This window comes from Canis lupus, chromosome 11 (genome assembly GCF_011100685.1).
Source record: "Canis lupus familiaris isolate Mischka breed German Shepherd chromosome 11, alternate assembly UU_Cfam_GSD_1.0, whole genome shotgun sequence".
Taxonomy (NCBI): domain Eukaryota; kingdom Metazoa; phylum Chordata; class Mammalia; order Carnivora; family Canidae; genus Canis; species Canis lupus.
This window is the reverse complement of record NC_049232.1, coordinates 22,337,012-22,356,369: the sequence shown is the minus strand read 5'-3', so window position 1 is coordinate 22,356,369 and position 19,358 is coordinate 22,337,012. Positions and strand designations below refer to the sequence as shown.

At 55.8% G+C, this 19,358-nt stretch overlaps 1 protein-coding gene across 1 annotated transcript in view; it reads right to left on the bottom strand.

Moving 5' to 3' along the window:
- Positions 1 to 1,494: 1,494 nt before the first annotated feature.
- Positions 1,495 to 19,358, bottom strand: part of TCF7 (transcription factor 7) — a 33,123-nt gene continuing 15,259 nt past the window's right edge. The window contains 10 exon segments of the mRNA XM_038552161.1: positions 1,495 to 3,785; positions 3,787 to 3,840; positions 3,842 to 4,010; positions 5,131 to 5,203; positions 6,171 to 6,219; positions 6,694 to 6,801; positions 6,918 to 7,080; positions 7,500 to 7,619; positions 10,605 to 10,695; positions 11,487 to 11,598. Coding sequence (XP_038408089.1) covers positions 3,669 to 3,785; positions 3,787 to 3,840; positions 3,842 to 4,010; positions 5,131 to 5,203; positions 6,171 to 6,219; positions 6,694 to 6,801; positions 6,918 to 7,080; positions 7,500 to 7,619; positions 10,605 to 10,695; positions 11,487 to 11,598 — 1,056 coding nt within the window. The 3' untranslated portion in view covers positions 1,495 to 3,668.

Genomic DNA, 19,358 nt, shown 5'->3' with positions numbered 1-19,358 from the left:
AGATAGGATAGTTCTACCACTAGGACAGAATGTGCTTTGTCTTACTACTTCTGTGCCTGATTCCACATTATTGTTAACTTTGAAATCTCTCGTGAGGGGAGCTGAGCTAGGCTTTTATTCTAGCCAACAGACTGGGAATGTCCCCATCTATGTCCCCTGCTGTTTAAGTTAGGACTGGTCTCAGACCCCTCTGGCCCATTGTGGGCAGGTAGGCAAAGATCCATTAGCTGCTCTGGGCCATTAGAGAGCCTGAGTTAGAGATCTGGGACACAGGGGATTGGAATAATTGGCATTGATGGAGCCTAGGAACCAGGGTTTGCTTGAGTGGTCAGCTTTCAGGGGCCCTTGGTGAACCTTTTTTTTTTTTTTTTTTTTTTTTTTTTAAAGATTTTATTTATTCATGAGAGACACACAGAGGCAGACACACAGGCAGAGGGAGAAGCAGGCTCCATGCAGGGAGCCCGATGTGGAACTCAATCTCGGGTCCCCAGGATCACACCCCGGGCTGAAGGCGGCGCTAAACCGCTGAACCACCTGGGTTGCCCGCCCTTGGTGAACTCTTAAAGCTCTGTGTAGAAAGTAATGATAAAGTAGGCTTTCTAACTTCAAAGCCCAAATCAGCTTTTTTATATAAGGAATTGTTCTTGTCCTCAAATCTTCTACTTTGACAAGTCTGACATGTCTTGATTACCCTTACCCTTTCTAGGCTGTTTTTCTAAAAATGTGTGCAGAAACCTATTTCATTTCTTTTTTGGAAAAATAAAAAGAATCAGCCTGTTTCCTGGCACCTGTGGCCTTTCTTGCCAGACTTAAACCATACACTCAGTAGAAGCTGGGCAGCAGTGCTTTTGGGGACATTCAAAAAATAGTCACAGCTAGAAAAGAGGTTAGCCACAGGGCTTCTTACATTAAAAGGGGAAACATGTTCAAACTGAGAGACTTGGCAGGCCTTGCCAGCTGGTGAGCTGCGTCCTCACCATATTTCTAAGCCCAGGAGGAGCAGCTGCAACACGGATGCCAAGTCAGTTTGCCTGTTTTCTGGGAATGTGGAAGGGAGGTTGGGATATCTGGTCTCATGAGGTCTTAGAAACAGGGCTAGTTCTTGGCTTGTAGTGAGGTGGGACTGGTGTGCTATTTGAAGTTGAATTTGGGCCTTCACTCAAGTCACCTGTGGCCTGAGGAATGTGCTGGTTTGACCTGGGAGGATTTGAGTTTCATCTTTGAAGTTACCTTTTTAAGAGGCTGGTTGGATTTTAACGAAGTTGCCAGAGCCCCCCTCTTTACCCTCACATACACAAAGGGTGCATTGTTCCTGTACCCAGTGTGCTCTGAATTAGACACCAGATCAGATGCAGCAACCCATTCTTGCATGAGCCTTAAAGTGTAGTTTTTGAAACATCTAGGCCAGTAGCCAGAGTGGAATTCTTTAAATGGGACAGACGTCGAGAGAATGGTCTCCTCTTGTACCCTTCCAGAAAAAAAGCAAGTCTAGGATTACAGCTTGCAGTGGCCTACTTTAAATAGGCACTACTCTGGAAGATGACTTTATTTATAAATATTTTCAAACATAAAATCCCAAAAATATGACTCAGTAAAAATTACAGTGCATGATGGTGAGTGACCCAGTGGGTGGCTGTTGTGATTTTTTTTCTTGCCCAGCATTTGCATCTAATGTTTGACCTACTGAAGTGGCCTTACACCTTTTACATTCATGATGGGTTTGAGGAGTTAACGCTATTAAACATGATGGAAACCCCTGTGTAAAAAGTAACCTGCAGACTGAACTGGAGAGGATTTACATAAAAATAATGAAGATACTTCACCTAATTAATTAGCTTTTGGGAGGAAAGAGCACTATTAAAATGCCCTTTCAAATTTTCTGACACCACATTCCAAAAAACTCCAGTTTGCTCATTTTTTTCAAAATAGGATGTACACCAGAGTGTTTGGTCTTTTCTCTCTGTGGAAGGATAGTGGAGGGGAAGATGGAGCCTAGTGGTCTTGTGCCCATTCTCATATGCAGGCAGCCTAGCCCTGCATCAGTTGTGAGGTCCCACAATTTGGGACTTAGGTGCAAAGCTTGGAATGGGAGTTTACACATAGAATGAGCTTAGCTCTTGTGGTTGGAGCAAGGCCTAAGCCCCCCTATGGGAAAAGTGAGGAAAGTAATCTTTGGCTTCTGTAGATTGAGTCTCAAGAATGTGTCCCATGATCGAGAATAAGCCCCAAGTTCTAAGCTGTGGATAAGAAAAGGAGAGTGTAATGCTCCATTACTGAAACAGCTTATTCCTCAGGGTCAAGTTTTGAAAAAGAAACCCAGTAAAAAGTATCTTTATTCTCATGTTAAAAAAGTTTTTGTATGATGATGCATTAACAATACAAAAATATTTTGAATACTACAATAGTCTTTTCTTTCTCTCAAGACTTCTTGCAACACTAAACTAGAATATACGTTCTTTGGATTCTGAGAAGCCAGTGGCTAAAGTAGGAACTAAAGGCTTTTGTTGAGGGGTACATGGGTATAGGAACAGCCTTTTTTCTTTGGAGTCAGGCTATGTACAGTGAGGAAGAGGCAAAAAAAATTTTTTTAAATAAAAAAAAAGTTTTGTTTTTTAAGGCTCAGGGTTGAAGCTTGGCTCAGAAATGGGTTAAAGTAGGCTGTGGTGAAAACCCACTGACTACCACTGGAGGTTCTCTGGACTCCTTGCTTTGATGGTGATGGTACCTTCCTGCAGCCCCATCAGGGAAAGGAAGCTGACCTGTTTCATGCTGGAAGGTAGGCACTGGCTGTTGTGAAGTTTGGGCTCCCTCTCACAACTGCCCAAGGGCTGCCTAGACTGATACGGCTAAGCAGGAAATGGAGCTGTGGCAAAGGCTCTGGGACTGGGGAGGGATGCACACCAGGTTTGGGGACATCGTTTCTCTCAGCTGTTAAGTTCAGCCACTAGAGACAGACTTGGGACCTTGGTATCACCTTTTGGGGAGGTTGGGTTTCTCTTGGAAACAATTCTAAGTAATGTGAACTAGAGCCAGGTACCTCTCACTGCCCATACTTGCCTGATAAGGTAGTGTCAGGTTATTCCTGTTGCCTACGGTGATAGGCCTAGATTTAGCCTGTTCCATTCCCTCCTTGTCTTACAAGCTCTTGAGAACATGGTAAGAGGCTTCCTTCTGGTCTAGTTTATGAATAGTTACTGCATTCTATCAACAGGGCTTCTCCAGCCCCTTTTGAGAGCATGGTCTTGAGCATGTGGTTGTGACCATGCTCACGTGTTGTTTCATAAACTAGCTCTTCTTGGTCCATGAAGTGTCTGGTATGGGGAGGGCATGGCAGTGGTGGGGCTAGGGAGGTGTAGGGTAGGGCAGGCAGCTGGGCTGAGTCCACCCCTCTGTGACCTATAGCAGAAAAGCAAGGGAGGCTGGGACATTTGGCCAGCAAGACAGGTGGTAAAAAGAGTCAATGCAGGCTGCTGTAGGCACAAGGGATGCCCTTAATCAGATACCACAACACAGATCTGAGTCCCACCACTTGGAGCGCTTGGAATTGATGGCTCCAGGTTCAGGCAGAAGTTGTACAGCCTCGGAAGTCTCCCGGGCCTGGTCCCTGAGCAGGAGGTAACGGGGCCCCTGGCCAGTTTCCACGTGCTTTGGGGCTCTGTCGCTTCCTTTCAGAGGATGGGCCTCTGGAGGTAGCCAGGTGTCCCGTGCATGCTAGGTTGCCTGTCTCTGAGATTGCTGTTGTTGCACTTGTGTACTCTGCAGGGTGCTGGGGGGGATCTGGGGGGGTCCAGGGGGCTGGGAGGCTGAGAGCGGCTGAAAGACCTGGTGATGTAGGCGCCGGCTCCGCAGGGCTGGCAAGCAGTTCTGTGGGGAAGTGGGGCAGCAGGAGGTATGAGGGCGAGTCCTGGGGGGCTGGGGACCCGGGGCAGCCTAGAGCACTGTCATCGGAAGGAACGGGGCTGGGGCAGCGGCCTTCTCCGGGTAAGTACCGAATGCATTTCTTTTTCCTCCTAGGAATAGTGAAGAGAGTTATCTGTAAACAGAGGGTGAATTCATAGTCATACACCACAACCAGAAAATGCTGTCCTTGCACAGGCCTAGCTGACCTCTTGTTCCCTTCTCCCCAGGACTTGAGTGGTGGGCCTGTGCCTTCAAACCTAGCCTTGCAATTCTGCTGGGCCGGCCCAGACCTGGATCAGGTGCAGTTCCCTGCACAGCCAGCGGGTGGCACAGGAACCGCTTGCAGGCTAGCCCTGTGGGCCACCTCGTTTTCCAGAGGGGCCATCTCCTAATTTGGGCCTCTGAGCCGGTTTCACGTGTTTGGGGAGGGGCTCCTATTTGCATTAAGGCGAAGGGCTGCAATGCCTGTGGCTTGGCCAAGAGGTGCTTGGGCAGAGTAACATGAATATGCTCTCCCCACGTGTACGTGCACACACTTACATGCTACCCAAATGCCCTTGTCCTTGGAGAGGGAACATGGTGGGCACTCTGATGGGCTGGACAGTATTCCTTAGAGTCTGTGAGTTACTCCCTTCTCCTCACATACACATTTCTCTGTTGTACAGGGAGACGCACAAGTTTAGTGCCATAGAGCCTAAGTATGGCCCTTTCGCTAGGACAGCTTAGGGATACCGCCGGTTCCTCCCTGCTTACCTCTGCAGTCTCCTGGTCTCAGGTACAAGATAAGATACATGGACACTTGGCATTGAGGTTATTCTCTACCCTAGGGCACCTTGGTTTTAGATTCAAGGGTTCAGGATAATACAGGTAGGGATCCTAACTTGAAGTGAGGGAACTGGTGGACCATCGTGAGTCCTAGACCTGGTAGCAGGGGCTCAGGCCACTGACTGGGATGCACAAAGACTGGTCGGCTGAGAGTCTGCTAACCTTAGCATCAGACTATCCTTAACAGAGGACCCTAGGCATCAGAACTACCTTATTTTGAGTCTGCTTTTCTTCCTTTCTAGAACATCCTTCCTCCACTTCATTCTTAGGAGGCATGGGCTCCCTGATCTGTGGGTATGCTATGGGGCTGGGAGACCAGAGGAGGGCTACAGGCCCAGCAGAACATATGCAGAGTCAGGGAAGCAGCTTGAAGCAAAGGGAGGATGGTGGTGGGGACAAACCCACCTGCACGGACCACACCAATCCGTCTGCTGGTTGAGGCCAAAGCGAGCACGGCATTTCTTAGGCGAGCCAGGGTCTGCTCACAGCCATGCCAGAGGGGCAGAGCAGGGCAGAGGGCGAGCAGGCAGGCAGCAGGGCAGAGCAGGGCCCAGAAAGAAGAGGTAACGTCAGTGTCAGCCAGTCACAGATACCCCATAGGCCCCATAGGCAGAGGGCCTCTCTGTGGCACAGCCAGCCCCAGTGGAGCCCCAGGACCCAGAGCCAAGTTCTCAGGAAAGGCGGGCGCCTAGCTAGCAGGAGAGGCAGTGGGAAAGAGTGGGGGATGGAGGAAGGGAGGGGATCCCATCATGTTACGTCCTCCATCGGGTTGCCCCACGGAGCTGTGGGAGGAGCTGGGGGGCCCACAGGGATCTAGCCCACTTCATCCAGTTTTTCTTCTTTTGCCAGTGCCCAATCTGCCTGACCCCTAACCCCATCATGCTGTAGCTTAAACCAGGTAGACGGTGGAGTCCACGCTTCAACCTCAGAAAAAGGGCTAAGGATTCTGCTCCGCCTCAGTCCCAGCCTCGAGATTTGGGGGGGTGGGGGGGTGGGCAACGTGGCTGAGATGGTCATGGACATGGAGTCTGAAGTATCAGACGTGGGGCAAGAATTCACCTACAGGAAGGAGACCTGAAGCAGTGTGGCTTTCTCGGGTCTTCCATCGGAGCACTCTGCACTGCTGAGCTAAGGGGGGCGGGGGTGACTGAGGGATGGTCGGGCAGCAGCCAACAGGCTATATGACTTCGGGCCGAGGTGGCCCCACCTGCACGGCCCATGTGCCTGTCTCCACGCAGCACAGGGGCAGCTTCCCTGGCAGAGGCTGAGCTCGGGGAGGGCACAGGAGGCAGCACAACAACACAGCGTTACACTGTGGACACTTGCAGCACCATGTGAACGCGACTTAGGAGGGCCAAGCCCCAAGGTCCTGGGGCTGAGGGCGTTTTCTACCCTCCCTTGGGGCCAGAGCAGCGTGCTCATGACCACTGCTGAGAAGGCCTCACCTGTGGTAGATTCCTGGTGCTTTTCCCGTGACCGCCTTTTCTTTTTCCCCTGCAGGGAACAAAGGGAGGGAGGCTCAGATCTGGGAAGTGGCCCCTTGGTTAATTCCAGTGACTGAATGGTTGGGAGATCTGCAGCCTAGCCTGGCTGTTGCTGAGATTCTGGGTACGCTGTTCCCTCCTCCCCACAAGGCCTAGTGTTTCCTGATGGCAGTTTTTGCCAGAGTACCTACCACGGGGCAGTTTGAATGGAGGAGATGTACAAGGCCCCGCACTCCCTTTCCACTTAGGTGGCCAAATATCAGGCGCCAGCCCTGAGGGGGAGCACATCCCAGGTGGAAAAGAGGACGTAGGCCTACCGTGGGGGCAGATTCCCTTGCTTAGCTCTCTCCAGGCTAGCCCTGTGAGGCCTTGGGCCCTTCATGCCACCACCTGGCCACCTCATTTCTGCCTTCAGGACGGTGGTCTGGGGCATGGCATCTTAAAGGTTCCCCTACTCGTCCCTACTGTGTCATTGGCAACTCACATAGTTGTCCCGCGCTGACCAGCCTGGGTACAGCTGCATGTGCAACTGCCTCTCCTTTCGGGCCAGCTCGTAATACTTGGCCTGCTCTTCCCGAGATAGCGCATGCCACTGCAGTGGGAAAGAAGGGATAGATGGGGGGCATCGGGGAGTCAACAGGCACCACTGGGGTGAAGCTGGCCAGGGACCCCCCCCCCCCCCACCAGCCCACCTGCCCCTGGCCTCACCCTACGGCCCAGGATCTGGTTGATAGCAGCACTCTCCTTGAGTGTGCACTCTGCAATGACCTTGGCTCTCATCTCCTTCATATACAGCATGAAGGCGTTGAGGGGCTTCTTGATGGTTGGCTTCTTGGCCTCCTTCTCCACCTTGGATTCTGCCTGTGTCTTCCTGCGGGGCACAAATCCAGGTCACTCAGTAGCCCTCCAGTGTGCACCTAATGCTACTACCTTCTAGTGTGTTTGCAGTGGGTGTGTAAATGCGTGGAAACTAGGGTTTCATAAATGGTATCTTCTTAAGCTGGCTGGCTCAGTTGGAGGAGCGTACAGCTCTTGATGATGTTGGGGTTGTGAGTTCGAGCCCCACACTGGGTGAAGAGATTGCTTAAATAAGGAAAAGAATAGAATAAAACACCGGTCAGTGGCAAGAATCATAAGATGGCTTGACCGGAGGCTGCCCCTGGTAGTCCCTTGAGTTTCTAGGCAGCAAGGGTAGAGCCTGAGGGGAGGAATGGGTATCTGGCTGAGGGGATCCTGAGGTCTCCTCACTGGTTCCCCTCCCTCTTCCACATTGTGTGCCCTTTCACTCACAGGCTGCGGTCATATGGCTGCAGCTCCTGCTTCCCCGAGGGAGGTACGATGGCCGGGTGGGGGATGGCTGCGGGGTGGCCAGGTACACCAGAGCCCAGCATCAGGGATGGATGGGTGAACCTGAAGGCAGAAGGAGAGTTAACATTGAGCCAGGAAGGTACAGGCCAAAGCCCTGGACACGTGGAGGCTCCAGCACAGTACACAAAGACAGGTGAGGACAGCCCACCCCCAGTGGTTTGCACACAGGTACACAGATACACACAAATACCTGCACCCAACATACTACACAGACACACTGCAAAAATCTACATCCATGTCCCTCAGGTGCTACTAACTCAAATAGCTTTTGTTTTTGTCTTTAAAGATTTTATTTATTCATGAGAGACACAGAGAGAGGCAGAGGGAGAAGCAGGCTCCATGCAGAGTCCGACGCGGGTCTTGATCCCAGGACCACACCCTGGGCCAAAGGCGGGCGTTAAAAGGCTGAGCCACCCAGGGATCCTCTATAAACAGCTTTTGAATCTGTCCCCTTACCTTGTGCTTTTATCAGCTCAGCCTCCTGAGCCTGTGCCTCTGCCCTGGGAGCTTCCTTCCTCTCCTGCTTGAGCCCTTCAGGCCTCTCTCCACACAACACCCAGAGGGACCTTTTAAAAACTCCTGAGTGCTCTTGGCCACTCCTGCTGAAATTCCCCCAGAGCCCACAGAATAAAACCCAGGCTCCTCCATGGGACTTGCCCCACCCTGCAGGAACATCACTTGCCCCACCCCTGTGCTCCATCACTTGACCCCCCTAGCCGTCCCCAACTAGTGCTGCTCCCCTTTACTCTGGACATGTTTCTCTTTTCGGGAAGTTCTCCCTGGCCGAGATCTGATTAGGGCTCTCCCATCACCCCAGATAGCCCATTGGCCTGTTAGTGTTTTGTCCATACCTCCCACCCTGGGCTGTGAACTCCAGTCGGGCTGGAAATGTCTGCTGAGGTCCTTCTTCCATCCCTGGCTTGGGTCTGTCCCCTCTGAGGGCGTGAGTGAAGGGAAGGGACACAAACGTAATACATACACCTGTCACTTCGCTCTTCTGCTGTTCTGTGGAAACCACCATGCCCTTGCTCCTTTCTCTGAGCAGGCAGTCCCCAAGGGTCCGAGGTTGGAGACGCATGTAAAGGGATGATGCCTCAGCTTGGGCAGAGTTCACGGAATGCCCAGCAAGCGAGTATGCCTGACTCGCCCTTCGGCAGGGATGCACAACAGAGGCGAGTGCACACACGCCTGCATGTGCACAGGCAGGAGCACAAGCATGCGTGTGCGTGCCCTCTCCCTGGCTGCTCTAGGGTACTTGGCTGCACAGTATGGCCTGGGCCTGGGCCTCTCGTTCTCCCACTGGCTTCATTCTCAGGCACAGAGCAGCAAGGGGCTGCAGAATGACAGACGGACGGATGGACAAACAACTAGCACAGGGCAAGCACTGGCCTGGGCAAGGCCTCGTGTGGGCACTGAAGCCTGGGCAACAGGAAGCAGGAGCCTGGCTGCAGGGTACGGGACTCACCTGGGGTAGGGGGCGCCAGGGGCTGCAGTGGGGGCAGGGAAGTGCTGTCTATATCCGCAGGAAGGGGACAAGGGGTAGAGAGGAGGACTGGGCCTGTGGTTGGGAGAGACAGCCGTTAGCAGTCTGGCTACTGGCCAGATGTGGGGAAGGACTTCCCCACCTTGCTTGGGCCTGACCCATAGTGTGCAGGGTATCAGCCTCTGCTAGGACGCCTTCGGTGTCTGTACTCGGCCTCTGCCACCAGAGGGCAACCTGTGCTGCTCCTATTTCCCTCTGCAGCTTTCTGGCACTTCAGGAGCAGAAATAGCAGCATTCTCCTAGGACTCAGCTTAGGAAGCCTCAGCCCATCCTGCTCACTCCAGCCTGAAATTCCTGAAATTTCCTGGTCAATACAGGCTGGACACCTCTCTTAGGGCTTCTGCATACACTTGTCAGGACGACTGGGTGGTTCTGCTCCTTTTCATTCTTCATCTTCCTTCAGGCCTTGCTTGGCTACACAACCTTTTCTCATGGAAGCCCTTGAAATCCCAAGCAGGACGAGGCACCCCTCTGAATCTGTACAGTACCCAGTGCTAACACTGTCCTGTGCTGTCAGGCCTCTGGCCTGGGGAGCGCACCAGGTGGATCAGGTCTCAAGAGGGCAGTGGCCTGAGGGCTGGCCAGCGTCAGCAGTGCCATGCCACTCTGCTGTCCAGAACCCTGCCTACCCAACTTCAAACCTGAGGGCATTAAGAGGTACAGCCCTGACTGGTATTCAGAATGGTGCACAGCCCAGGGAGAATCTGAAAATGGAGGCATGAGTTGAACGTGGCTAAAGAGCACATAGAAGAGGGCAGGCCTCTGGGCTTCCCTTCCTTCCTGGGAAAACCACGCTTCCCTGCTGGGGGGTGACTGCCCCAGCTCAGAGGCCACACACCTGTCCAGATCACACTGTGGCTGATGGGCTGATGCCCGCTGCAACCTAGCTCCAGCTGAAGACGGGCCCTCCGGCCTACAGTTGGGCCTACTGACTTCACGTTCAGGCTGGCTCCTGCTGGCCCAGCCTTCACAGACTTGCAGCAGGCTCTCCAGGCAGCTGGCCAGGGGCCTGAGCTCAAGCAGGCACGGAGGGGGCACAGAACTCTGCTCTTCGGGGAGCGCAGCCAAGGGACTAGTCAACAGTAGGCACTGCGAGGAGCAGGAAGTGTTCCCGTGCCTACCATGTGGCCGGGAGGCAAAAGCCTGTCCCATAGCCATTCACACATACTGTCCCCTCCCTGCTCGGGCAGGTCTAGCTCTTCCTTACACGCTCATGACCCTGGGCAGCTCGGTGTCCCCCACCCCCAAGCCATCCAGATATCTCACACTGGGGCAGAGTTCAGGTGCCGTGGGGCTAAGGCCAGGAGCCAAGGGGAGCGTGACGGGCTGGCTACCTGGGGAACGGACCGAGCTGCTGGGCGGCCCGTGGGACTGACACGGCTGGCGGCAGAATGCTGAGCAGAGTAGGCTGGAGAGCAAAGTGCCACGGCAGGTGTGGGTCTCATGAGCGCAAGGTGCCCTCTTCCCACGGGGCCCACACTCACCAGCTCACGGTGTGGGGGAGTTGTCCCATGCTGCCTGAGGTCAGAGAGTAGAAGCCGGAGAGGTCAGGGGTCTGCAGAGGCCTGTGAACGCCTACAGGAGAGGGGGCTGCGTGAGGGATCCAGCCTGACCTGGAAGCCACTGCGGCTGGTTACTGCATCCTAGCGCCTCCTGTGGGGCCTCTTCGACCCCACCTCCATCAGCTAGAGGACCAGACATACTGGTTTGTTCAGGACCATGCCAGCGTAAGAACAGTGCCCCACTTCCAGGCTAGGAAACCGAGGGCAGAGAGGCTGGGTAGGACAGCCTTAAGGATACCGGCTGGCCAGGGGCAGAGGTGGAGTCATTCAAGATGGGGAAGGCCGGCCCCACCATGCCCCGGTCCACCACCGGTCTTCAGCTGGGGGTTCTGGCCTGGCTTTGTGTGCAGGAGGCAGGCCCCCTGGCCTGGGCAGCCCGGGTTCCACCCAGCCCCCTCTCCTCCCCACGGTTGAGTCAGCAGGTTTCCCACAGCCGACAATGGCTGATTTCAGAATGACTTTCCCTGAGGCTGAGGTGAATCAGCCATCACAACCACCACTTTCCATTTTCTCACTGGGGGGAGGGAAAGGATACAAGTTTTATTGTCCTCAGCTTTACACAGATGCCTGCTCCCACATACCGGCCCTGGGAGGCCATTCAGGAGTAGGGTCCGGCCTCAACCTGAAGCCTTCCAATCTGACCTGGCACCACCTGCCCTCAGGCTCCCCATCCACCCTTCTAGCATTGTCTTTGGGGTTGGATTTTGCGCAGCCCCAGGTTCTCCGGCTGTGAAAAGGGCCTAGCCCCCTGGACTCAGAACCCCCCTGGGGCTGTCAGGCCCCTCCCCTTCCCCCCATCCATACCTTGCTTCTGGCTGATGTCGGCTGGTGCAGATGTAGGGTGTGGGCTGCTGAAATGTTCATAGAGAGGAGAGAGTTGTGGGACGCTGTGGGCTGGCTGACTGGCCTTGTTGTGCTGAAAAATGAGGGGTGGGGTGTGAATGTGGGGAGACCCGAAGGAGGGAGGCCCGGGGCTAGGGGTATACATGAAGACAGAGCCTCTTTTAGCTGTGTGGGTAGCCCAAATGTCAAAGCAAAGTGGGGGTGGTTAAAAACCACAGGCCTCTGGGAGGGGGCACTACTCGACCATCCTGTGTGCAGTCAGCGGCCCTGCCCACAGCCTCCCAGACTTGGCTCAAGCAGCCCTACTGCCTCGAGAGCCTCTTGGTTTCTGTACACTCAATTCCAGGAGGCACCTCTCCCTCCCCTGTCCAGGAAATTCTTTCTGCCTCTGGATCTGAGACACTCCTGCCCCCTCCTCCCGGATTTCTCTGTGGCGGCCCTGTGGCTTGTCTGGGGGGGCTGGTCAAGGCTTCCAGCCGTGGACAGCAGGTAATGGTCAGAAGACCAGGCTTACTCCAGGACAGCCTAGAGTTTTCTTTCCTCCTCCAGCCCCCAGACTTAGGCTCCCGCATCTGACCCACTATTCCACCTCAGACTTTACAGGATTTGTGGGTACAGGGAAAGTTCCCATCAGCCCTTTAACTCAGAGCAGGTGGGCTAGATGGGGCCAGGGTTTCTCTAGGGCCAACCCACCCAGTGCCCCCACTTCCTGTTTCCTCAGCAACACAGGACTCTTACTTTTCACACTGGTCACATGGATCTGTCATGAGATGACTCATACTGGGAAGGGGGCTCCCCATACGACCCGGCCACAGGGAGGTGCTGCTTGGGGCCAAGGCACAGCTCTGCACATCCCCAGCACACACCTGCACAGGCCAGGATCCTGGGAGCACCATCTACCACTGAGGCTCAGCTTCCACTTGGGAAGTTCACCTGTGGGGATTCTGATGCTAGGAGCACAGATAAGTGACTTCTGATTCATGCACAGAAGAAATAGGACATCTTTGGAGGACAGCAATGAGAGGTGGTGACTTGGGTTCCATCCTACCCTGTGGGTGAAATTTCCCACTGGGTGAATTGAGCCAGACTCCCTAACATCTCTGGGCTTCAGTTTCCTCTCTTGCGTAATAGGCGGGGTTCATGATTCCTTCATCACCAGGCCTGGGGAAGCTCAGGGTAGCTCATGGTGAGGCCTGGCACAGGTCCCTTGGGATTGGCTGTTTGGGGTCCAGGGTGAGCTGAGAGGGAAGGCCAGGTAGGAGCTGCTACTTAGTGTACTTAGTGTGAGGCTCCCAGCAGCAGCCCTGGCTGCCCTCTGCCCCACACCCCTGCCTTCAAAGGGGCTTGAGGCTGGGCTATTAGCTGCAGCACCTTCCCCAGGGGTGTGGGGCAGGTGCTGACACTGCCACCTGTCCAGTCCCCTGCCCATTCATCTGCCCACTGGGAAGAGTCTCACAGACCAGGACTATGAGCCTTCCCTCAGGCAGATGAGGTTCATGTCCCAGTGGCAGTGGCTCCTTTGTGGTTAGCATGGATTTGTGAGCACCTCTAACCGGAGCCCTCCCTTGGCCTCCTGGGGCAGCCCATAGGGTGCTCCTCTGTGAACCCAATGAGGAGTTGGCTGGCCTGTTCAGGTCCTGGTTCTGACGTATGTGGCCTCTAAGAACTACTACAGGATCTGAGTATCTGTTTCCTTGTCAAATGGAGAGGACAATGGGGTTGTTGTAAGGGTACAGCCACACAGCACCCAAGAGCTCAAGGACTCAGGTGTTGACTTGGGAGGAAGGGACATGCAGAAAGGCCCTCCCGTGCACCGAGGCAATGCTATCGGAGTCCCCGCCTGGCAATGGACTTGCCGCAGAGGATTTGCCTAGACGGGGAAGACCCATGCCCGGCAGCCCACTGGCAACATCAGCCCAGAAGGCTGGTGACCGGGCCATGGTGGCTCCAGGCCTTGGGTGCTGCCGACTTTCCTGCTGCTGTTCTGAGGCCGGGCTTTGTGAGCAAGCTGGGGGCCCATGCTGCACTCTGGCTTTCTCTACCCCCAGACTGACCCCAGACACCTCTGGGACAGAATCAGGGTGCGTGTGGGAACAAAGGATACAATGTAGGATCCTCAGGCTTGCGGAGGAAGTGGGGTGGGACAGCCGTGGGGGATGTGGACACCTGCGGAATCCTTCACCTACTGAGCGCCTGCCATGGGCCCAGCCGCGTCTCCAGCAGGGGACCAGTAGGCTGCCATTTCTCCCCCTTATAATCCTCCTCGGCCACCACCTCTTGTCTCTCTCACTCCCCTTTGCTGCACACCTCAGCAGAGCCGTCCTTGCCCCATTACTTCGCCAGATGGCCCTGCTCAAGGTCCCCGGTGCCTGCCACACCACAGAGCTCAATGCTTAGGCAGGAGTGGACACAACTCATTCCTCCATCCACCTGGAAACAGTTTCTTCGCTTTGCTTCCAGAATGCCACACTGGCCTGGTCTGCCTCCAGGCTCACAGGCTGCTCTGTCGGCCTACCTTCTGGTGCTCATCTTCCTGACCTGACCCAAAACGGGCACTGGCTTTCCACCTGCCCTCACGCCCAGAGTGCTCCCATCTGGGGGCACAGCTCTCCATGTCTTCATCTGATGACTGCCATTTGTTTCCACGTCAGCCCCTGCTTCCTCTGGGAAACTCCACTCCCCCAGTGTATATTCACCAAGTCTACCCAGAAGTCTGAAATGCTGCCCAGACTCAACACGTCCAAAGCAGAGCCTATGGTTTTCTGCCCCAAATGCTCTTCTCTTTCAGTTGCTCAAATACCTTGGAGTAACCCTAGACTCTTCTCTCACATCCCACCTCCAATTTATCAGGTACTACTGGCTCTACTTTCAAAATAATCTAGAGGGCACTCCACCGCTTCTTCCTCCCTGTCCCTGACTCCGTCCAAGCCACAGTCGCCTCTCACCTGGACGACTCCAGGGGCCCCCTGTTCCTCCACCAGGCCTCCAGCCAGCAAGAGTGTAAATCAGATCACAGCTCTCCTCTGCTTGGAGCTGCCAACACCCTTAGAGAGCCTGCGGAGCACTGTGTGGTCAGGCCCCACTCTCCCTCCCCCCACCCCACCTTCTCCTCCCAGCTCACAGCCAGCACCTCCCATGTGTGTCCGGCCTCCTCCTCCAGGTAGTCTAGTGGGAACTTTCAAGTGTGCCACAGTGTGAAGCAGGCTTGGAAGCCCAGCTCCAAGGCTCTAAGACCTTTACATGAACCTTCTCATTACAGGATGCTGGGCCAGTTTGCCCCTTGAATAAAGAGGATGAGAAAAGCAGCCCTGACTACCTCAATGATCACAGATCCAAAAATTCTGCCTCATGTCAGAGTTTTGGGGAGCAGTGGCTGACAGCCTAGGAAGCTTCCTGGAGGTCTCTGGGGCCTTTTTATTCTGATAGATCCCCAAAACAGTGAAAGGCAGACATCAGCCCTGACCGGGCCTTGTGACAGACAAGGCCACGGCCTCAAGAACCTGGGACTCTGGTGGAAAGCATCCCACCATTTGCCACCTAAGGGTACAAACGCTTGGAGCCCTTGCCCAGTGGGTGGAATGAGCACCCTCCACAGGTCCCTCCAGCCTAGGGATTTTTGAATGTAAACCCCCGCTTCAGAGAAGGCCTTGCCATCTGAGCCCTGACTCTGGCTCTTAGGCCCCCAAGACTATAAGCCTGGCTGGCGGGGCGGGGGGGGTGGAGGGGGATACCCTTGGAGGGAAGTCTTAGAACCAGAGCCTGGGCTCCAATGTGCCAGGTACAGGAAGATGGTCTCAGAGTCCCACTCTGCCCAGGAAGGGGGTAGGGTGGGTTTGCTCTGAGGGAAGGGAGGGTGGCTCCACAGTATGTTTCCCAGCAAACCTCCCATCCCTGCGAAGGGCTAGCTTTGGCCAGGGAACCAGGGAGAACCCTCTGACCTGATGGGAGGACCAGAGCTGACTGCTGTAGGCCAGGCTGGCGCTAAGCCCCAGGGTATAGCAAAGCCAGGCCTAGGAAACCCCAGAACCAGCTCGGCCTACAGCCCGTGGCCTGGGATGCATGTGTGGAGCAAGGTATTGAGGGGGTGGGAGGTAGAAGGCACCGCCCGGTGGTCAGAGGGCTCATCCTGTCCACCAGCCCTCCCTGGGAAATGAGGGAAAGCCTCTAATTAAACCGGAGTCTGCAGCCAAACCACAGGAGAGGTGCCAGGTGGGCAGGGGTGGGACAGAGAGCCTGCCGTTCACTGGAGGCCCTGGGTGGCCAGGGCTCCAGGGCAGGGCACTGAGGACTTGGCCAGTCCTTCCCACGTTTTATGCAGGCTGCCCCTCAGCCTCGTGCCCTTGCCCCCCTCCACGTCTGCGATGGTAGCCAGGGGGAACCGTCTGGCGGAGGGCCCAGTGCCCCACACGCCCCTCAGCCAGGGGAACGTCCCGCTCCACGGCCTCAGCACAAGGCTGTCCCAGGGCCAGGCTGCCCAGACAGCAAGCTGGGGTTGCCTGGGGCCTGGCATGTGTACGGGGAGCCCAGTGACTGGAGCTACCCCTCTCCTCTCCTCTGATGATGACCGCCGGCCTCCAAGGCAAGGGGCAGGCCTGGGCTGACCGTCCTCATCAGGCTCTCAGGATCTCCACGGCACATCCGTGATCGCCTCTCCTACCTGGGGGCAGAGTGCCAAGCACAGAGCTGGGCCCTGCGTTCCCGGCGTGGTGGAACGCACACAATCAGAAGGCTCAACAGCAGTCCATACTCTTCGGTCAGGACACTCCAGGATCCCGTCCCTCTGCCTCCGCCCGGATGCCCCCCGCCCCGGGGCTACAGCACCAGAGGACAGGGCCAGGACTCAGAGACCCTGGGGCCGGGAGGCCATCCTTCCTGCCGGTGCATGGCTTTTACTGCTCTTCACCTTCCGACTCAAAATGCCCCATCCCAGAGGTGGTCGGTGGCCTTCCGGACACTTTCCGTTAGCCCACGGCTCGAAACTGCTCACTGAGCTGCCCTAGCACCGCTCCTCTCCTTCGGAGCCTGGAGCCAGGAGGAGGTGGAAATGAGGGGCTCCGGGGCAGGTCTCCTCTGCTCCTAGGCTGGGCCCGGCAGGGCTGGGCTGCTCTCCCTCACCCCCTCGCCCCCCTACTTCCTGCGGGCTCCGGTGAAAAATAAACACCGTCTGCATTTTCCCTGCAGACCGCAGCGGGCCTGTGGGTCCGCTCACAGGCCCTGTGCGCCCTCAGAGCCCTCGCCGCCACCGGCAGACAAAACTCCCTCGCCTCTGACGGTTGACTCTGAAAACCCCCACACGCGCTAGCCTCTCACACTTTCCCAGCGAAGAAAGTTGCCGCTTCCTCTGGCCTCACACGGGGTGGGGGGAGTGCGTGAGGCCAGGCCAGGCCCCCCCCAAAGCGGCCTCCCTGTGGCAGGGGCTGTGCCAGGAAGGACATGTCCCTAGCGCCCCCAGTCCCCGGCCCTCACATCCAGATGCTCTGTTGATCACCAGCGACAGACATGGTCGGTCAGCTTGGGTCACTGAGCGCCTGGGTGCCAGGCCAAAATGTTTCAGGGGGAGAGAAAAGCGTTTCCTAATGATAAGTGGGGGGTTACCATGTGTCAGGCCCAGTTCTGAGTACCTTCCAGAGGGTAACTCCTATGCTCTTCAGCGAGAGGCAGAAATACTCTCTCCATCTGATAGAAGAGCAGACGGGCACACAGAGGTGGTACTGCTTGCGCAAAACACACAGTAAGCAGCTGAGCTGTGACGCTACCCACTCTTCCCGAGGCCTATGGTGGTCATGGATGGAACCAGAGGGCGCATGTGAGGGGATACCTGTCCACCCCAGCTTCCCTTCCTCACACTGGTGGCTCAGGTATCCAAGCCAGCACTTCCCTGACTCTAAAAATTCTTCACAGGTTCCAGGGCCATTAGGATTGGGGTTCTGGCCACACCAGCTGCCTGCCTGCCTGATGGCCCCACCGCACAGGCCCGCCCCTCTTCCGTCCCTCACCTGCCTCGGTGCCTAGCTCTTCTGGAGCCTAGCTTTCCTCAGCCTCAGCACCTTTGCCCACCCCTCCTCTGTCCTCTCAGAACTTTCCCTGCTTCCTCCTGCTCTTTGCATGCCTCGTTCCTTCTTATTCTGACCTCAGTCTACGGGTCACTTCCCAGGAAGGGACTGTGACCTGACTGGGGCTCCCCAGCCCAGCAAGCACAGGTACCCACCTGGTGCAGAGGTCAGCCTGGGGGTCCTAGAGGGCACAACGGGCTTGTAGTCCTCTAGGCCTGGCTCGGTTCTGTACTCGGCACGTTCACTAAGACTTGCTAAGGGGAGGCCTCCAGAATCCCTGGTGCCCCAGAACCTCTGCACACCCCACTCCCTCATCCACCATGGATCGGACTCCCGTCTCTGCTTCCTGGCTCCCCTGTTCCCTCTGGCCTGTGCTGGAGCTGGAGAGAGCCCCATGGGGACGAGCAGATCCATACCCCGAGCCTCGTGTTTCTTCCAGGGCAGGAAGGTGGGCTATTGGCACAGTTACTGTTTGCTGCTGGCAGGTGCAAAGAGGGGATGCGAAGTACTTACTGTAAAAGTCACCTGTGACAACCCATTTGAGAAAAGCATTCTCCCCGCTTTGCACACGAGGCAGATGAGGCTGAGGTTGAGAAGATTGCCTGTGGCCATGCGGCCTTCTAACAGGTCCGTGCTGGGACCCCTTGGTGGGCTCTCTGGGTCTTTGGTGACACCGGACAGCCACATCTCTTCTCCCCCCCTCTCCTGCTATGCTCCAGCCATGGGAGGGCCCACTAAATCTACCTCTAGAAATCCCCCCCCTACCTGGCTTGGCCAATTTCCATCCATCTCCCAGGCATTGTCATAAATGAGACTTCGCCCTGGAAGCCCTTCCTACCCTCCCCGTGTGAGCAGGGGTCCCCTACTGTGGCCCACCGACCGCAGCACGCAGACCGACCCTACTGCGCTGAAGTGTCTGTTCACTTGTCTGTCTTCACTGCCTCCCTGAGATCTGAGATTGCACCCTGCACGGTTTCTGTTGCCTGAGTGAAAGCTGGGCCCTCCAAGTTGGGTCTCTAGCAGGAATGGGGAGGGATCCCAGCATGAGCCAGTGTTTAGGGAGAATGTGGCAGTGCTGGACAAAGCACCCTGGCTGGAGCTGGACATAAGGTCACAGCAGCACTCGGGAAGCTGGAAAGAGCAGGGGCCACTGCCTAGAGTCAGGGACATCCTGCCTGACATCTGAGACCCCACGTCGCCTCCGACCCACCCTCCCCCCAAGTCTCTTCCTGTCTGCAGTACTTTGGCAGTCAGAATAACCAGAAAGCCAAAGCCAGGGCTGCTGCTAATTCATATGGAGCCTTTGTACTAATTAGAAGAAGTACATCTTTCTGTGGACAGACACCTGGACCCACACAAGGGCACACGGCTTGGGCAGGCATGAGTATGGGCTGAGCTTCAGCTCCCAGGCTCAGCACCCCCACATAACCCCCCATATTGGCCATGCTCAACAGTCCCCTCTGGTTCTCACTTCTCTTCTCCCCACTCTTGCCAAGAGCCAGGCTCCATCCACTCTGGCCTGGATCAGTCCCTTGTGGTTCCTCTCCCACCTCTAGGGCCCACCAGGTAGCCCCACAGCTCCCCCAGACCTGTGTCCAGAACTGGGACCCACTGTCCAGCAACAGTGGTTGCTTAAGCACCAAGGAGTCTGGCCAGTTGCTGAGTGGGAAGCTGCCCCAAGGCCTGGGATGCCGGGGATGAGTTTCTGAGAAGAAAGCAAGCCCCCCAAAGCCCTTCCAAGTGGGACTTGTCTGCATATCAAATGGGCCTAGATTTGGCG